The following is a 5,180-nucleotide window of genomic DNA, read 5'->3' as shown; positions in this document are numbered from 1 at the left end:
AACCGCACGGGGACAGCCGTGGGACAGGAACTGAACCGCACGGGGACAGCCGTGGCACAGGAACTGAACCGCACGGGGACAGCCGTGGGACAGGAGCTGAGCCATACGGGGACAGCCGTGGGACAGGAGCTGAGCCACACGGGTACAGCCGTGGACAGGAGCTGAGCCACACGGGGACAGCCGTGGAACAGAAACTGAACCACACAGGGACAGTCATGGGACAGGAACTTTTTTTTGTTTGTTTGTTTGTTTGTTTGTTTTGTTTTGTATTTTTCGAGACAGGGTTTCTCTGTGGCTTTGGAGCCTGTCCTGGCACTAGCTCTATAGACCAGGCTGGTCTCGAACTCACAGAGATCCACCTGCCTCTTCCTCCCGAGTGCTGGGATTAAAGGCGTGCGCCACCATCGCCCGGCATGGGACACGAACTTAATAGATTATCCTTCTATGTGATGTTCAGAAATTTTGCAGGTCTTGAAGGTTAAATATACCAGTTTGTTTGGGGGAAGCAAGTTAGCGTTCCTTTAAGGAAATGTCGTTTTATTCTTAAGATATTATTAATTTTTATTGGGAAAGACATACTTTTATTCCTGATAGTTTTACAGCATCATGTTGGTATGAGCAAGCCTTGAAGCTATATTTCTTGTTTAGATGACCCTGCTGTCTGGGCTGGACTGATGGCAGCCTGCCATGCTGATGACAAACTGGCCTTGGTCAGCAACACTCAGCCAAAGAGGGCCAATTTGCACTTGGCACAGCTGTCTGCTGTTTCTATCGCACGTAAGTTTTATTTTTACTAATTTACATTTTTAAATTATTGTTTTAAATTGTATGTAATATATTTTGATCATATTCTTATTCCTTTGCCAAGTCCTCCCAGATCTTCTCTACCTACCCACCCAACTTTATGTTCTTTCTCTCTCAAAAAACAAAACAAAACAGGAAAAGAAAACAAAAAACCAAAATGACAGAAACATCAAGGCATAAGAACAACAAAAAGGAAAAACAAATTAAAAAACATGGAGTCCATTTTCTCTTGGTCAGCCACTGCTGAGCATGAGACCCGTCCTGGAGTGTGGTTGATATACCCAATCTCACTGCCCTAGAGAAACTGCTCTCCCGGCAGGTGTCAACTGCAGTTAGCTTGTTGGTTGGGGTGGGACTTTGTGCCCCCTTTCCCTTATCTCTGCTGTGAGTTTGTCTGACTTGAGTTTGTGTAGGTCCTATGAATGCTGTCACAGTCTCTGTGGGTTCATATTTCCGTCAGTCCTGTTGTATCTGAAGACACTTTTCCTTGGTACCATCTACTACCTCTGGCTTTTAGAATCCTTTTATGTTCCCCTCTACAATGATCCCTGAGCTTTGAGGGTAGGGGTTTGGTAAGGACATCTCTTTAAAAGCTGAGTGTTCCAAGTTCTCTTACTGTCTGCACACTGTCCAGTTGTAGATCGCTGTGTTAAGAACTATCCACTGCAAGAAAAAACCTCTGATGAGGTTGAAGGATGCACTGATTTATGGGGATAGTGATAAGTCTTTGGGAATTGCTTTATTGAATTGTGCATTTAGCAGTAAATAAAGTAAGTAGGTTTTCCCTAGGACTCATTAGAACTTAGTCTTAGGTTCTTGGCTTCATTAACAGGGACAGGTATGAGTTCCACTTCATGGAGTGGACCTTAAATCTATTTATTAAAAGATGTTTAGTTACCCCATAACATTTATGCCACTGTTGCACCAGTGTATCCTGTAGGCAGGCTGCTGTTGTAGGACCCAGGGTCTGTAGCTGGGTGAGATTCACAGATTCCAGCACTGTGAATGCTAGCCAGAAGAGGCAAAGCTTCCAGCTGGAAACAGTCCATTTCCCCTGTGTGATAACGCAGGGAGTGGTGTGTTCAGCAACAGGGCTTTGCTGCTGTGTTGGGGTGACCAACAGCGCTGCCACTCTGGAATAGTGGAGGTCTTGTGTGGGACCCCTTCCTGGCACTTGGGGGTTTTATTTGGTAGCACTTGATGTCTCATTGGGGCATTCTTTTCCTCATTATATGATTACCCCATTTAAGTTCCTTCTATACTAGGAATCTTCTAGAATATCAGGTTTCCATATGGCTCAGCAAAAGACCTTTAGTGTTAGTTATCCCCCCCCCCACCCCACTCCCTCCTTACCCTGCCTTCCCATACTCCTTTCTGAAGTAGAATAGGTAGAAAATAGGTGCTGACTCAGTGATTTACTGACTGCATTGCCTGTTTGCCAAGCATGACTTAAATTGCTAACTTGAGCATAATGACCTGGGGAAGCGGCTGAAGCAGTGGGTTATTGCCCTTGATAACGTGCTGGCCCTGTGCTTCTGCAGAATCTTGCTTCATCGCCCCCTCACCTGTGGTTCAGAGGATAAGCTGAGGCTAAACTAGATGCAGGATTGAGGCCTTTCAGAAGCTGTCTTGGCTTTGGTCCACTAGTGACCTCTCCTCTCTCTCTTTCACTGTCAGTGGTGTGAGAGTGCTTAGTCCAGAGGTCCTACAAAATCCCTTTTCAAGTAGCTTGTAGAAGGTATTTTTCTACATGGTTTAATTCAGATTCCACCAATCAAGAACACATAGAGCTTCAGTATTTATGGTTATAAAAATGTGCTCATTTACCGACAAATGTCATTCTTCTAAACATGAGTGAATGACATCGTTATCAATTTTGAGTTAACTGTTACATGTTAGTAAATCAAGAATACAAATCCTCTCTGATATTCTTTATGTAACTCTGAGTTTTAATAAATGACTTTTATCACTTCCTTTTTCTAAAAGATTTTTCATTTCACATTTTGAAGGGTAGGTCCACTGGCAACATGGTCATTCATTTTTTGTTTGAAAAAGTCTTTATTTCTTTTTTACTTTTTAAAGAATAATTTTTGCAGAGTACAGAATTTTAACCGCTCCTCCTTTTAACTTTAAATATTTTATTTTATTCTGTTTTTCTATATTTTCTGAAGAGAAGCCAAATATGATCTTAGCTTTCTTTTCCCCTCTGGCTTCTTGCTATAGTTTTGCCTTATCTTTGTTTTTTCTATGGTTAGAAGATAAAGTTTTAAGGTTTTGTGTTTGTTTGGTGTTCATATTCTCATTGTTCTCTGAGCTTCCTAACTGGTGGTTGTGCCTGACATTAATTTGGGAACATTCTCATCCATGGCTTTAAATGTGTTCTTTCTCTTCCTTACTTCTCCTAGCATTCCTATGAGGTTTGCTTAGATCTTTTGTGATTGTCTCATAGTTCTTGGAAATTATACTCTGTTACATTCAGTATTTTTTTTTTTGCCTTTGCTTTTCTGTAGTTTAGAAATTCTTTTTTCAGCACTCTTCTGTCTGTCAATAAACTGATTATGAGCACTCTGTTCTGTAGTGTTTCTATCTTTTGTGGTTTCTGAGTTTTTCAGAACTTACATTGCTCATCTCTGTTGCATGATGTGTGCTTAATCAATGAAAACCTTTTCTGTAATTGTTGTTAAATTCTAATAATTGTAGCATCCCTGCCATGTTCCAGCATCTCTGAAACACTGACTGCAGTCCGAATGCTTACTCTGTCGTAAGAATACATCTTTTGCACTTGAGGCATTGTTTTTCCTTTATAACGTTGCTGTGGATAAAGTAGCTGCTGTAAGCCTTTGGTAGTGTGGTGCTGAGGGGGGTGCGCCTTGCACGACGAGGTCCCGTGAATAGGTTCTTTCGGTCTCAGTGCCTGTGGCTCTACTCTGTGAATGCCACCATGCTTCTCGGTCTGTCCCTCTGTACTCATGTGGGCAGAACAGGCCCGACACGGGGCTTGAACCGGCTCTTGCTCTTTTCCACTTAGGAAGCTGTTAGTGGAAGGTTAATTACATTTCCTGTCTTTACCAGTAAACAACAGAAAGTTGGAAATTCTTAAATATTTGGAAACTAAATAGTGTATTTCCAAATAATCAAGACCAAATAAGCCTAAAAGAAAATTTGGGAATATTTTGAACTGAGTTAGTCTTTACACAGTGGGTCAAAACTGTATATATAACACGAATAAAGTACAGCTTAGAAGGCATTTATATTAAATACTACGTTAGAAAAGGAAAAGGCTTTCCTCAAATTAATGATGTTAGCTCTGTCTTAGGAATCTAAAAAAGGAAGAATAAATTTAGCCCAAGGTAAGTCTAAGAAAGAAATAGTAAAGATAAAATAGAAATCTGTTTGATAAGGGCTGGAAAGATGGCTCAGAGGTTAAGAACACTGGCTGCTCTTCCAGAGGTCCTGAGTTCAATTCCCAGTAACCACGTGGTGGCTCACAACCATCTGTAATGAACTCTGGTGTCCTCTTTTGGACTGCAGGCATACATGCAGACAGAACACTGTATACATAATAGATCAATAAATAAAGTTTTAAAAAATCTTTTAGATAAAACAAAAAAATCAATAAAATAAAAAGATGTGATTTTATTTTTTTGAGAAGAGCAATATAGTTAATAAATATGTAGCTATATGATTCGAGAAAAAGAAGATGGATACCAGCATTTGAATGAAAGTATCACTACTTTTATTGACATGCTAATAAAATTTCAGCAGAAACTTCATGCCTTGAAATTGGACAACTCAGAGAAAATATTGCAATTCTGTAAGACACGAAGATGACTTAAACAGAAACAAATTCAGTAGCTACACATCTATTGAGAGTATCCAGATTGAAACCTCACAAGGTATACTGTACGACCAGATGACATCACTGCCAGTCATTTCAGGAAAAAATAATTTTCTAGAAAATCGAAGATGTGGAAGTATCTTCTAGGAAACCAGTTTTTTCCCAGTAACAAAACCAAAAGACATTGCCAGAGCAGAAAAGGACTGAGCAGGGTGAGCCCTAGCATGCATGATAAAACTCATAGCAGAACCTTGGCATCTGTATCCGGAAACTCATAAGAAAGGGTGCATCACACATCACACTCAGGTGGGGTTTGTCCCAGAAATTCAGAGATACACGCAGTTTACATTAGTATTTGTGAAAGATGCCATTCCTGTGAAGTTACAGACAGTAAAGTCTGATTATAGGTTTCCCAGGAAGAGAAGAGCAGGGTTGGGGTGAGTTGGAAACAGGAGTGACTGATTACACAGGGCGGGAGGCAGCTTTTGCTAACGCCGAGTTGTGCGTGGTTCTCCCTCAGCTGTGGTGTCCGTCCAGC

The 5,180-nt window shown here is 40.9% G+C and overlaps 1 protein-coding gene across 4 annotated transcripts in view; it reads left to right on the top strand.

Annotated features, from left to right (window-relative positions):
• Positions 1-5,180, top strand: part of Ttc37 (tetratricopeptide repeat domain 37) — a 98,583-nt gene that overhangs the window by 69,944 nt on the left and 23,459 nt on the right. For all 4 annotated transcript variants that reach the window (XM_005356551.3, XM_026783776.1, XM_026783778.1 and 1 more), the window contains one exon: positions 649-777. In XM_005356551.3, the coding sequence (XP_005356608.1) occupies positions 649-777 (129 nt within the window). The remainder of the gene's footprint in view (positions 1-648; positions 778-5,180) is intronic.

The sequence above is a fragment of the Microtus ochrogaster genome, chromosome 19, assembly GCF_000317375.1.
Source record: "Microtus ochrogaster isolate Prairie Vole_2 chromosome 19, MicOch1.0, whole genome shotgun sequence".
NCBI classification, from domain to species: domain Eukaryota; kingdom Metazoa; phylum Chordata; class Mammalia; order Rodentia; family Cricetidae; genus Microtus; species Microtus ochrogaster.
This window is presented reverse-complemented; position numbering and strand designations above follow the sequence as displayed.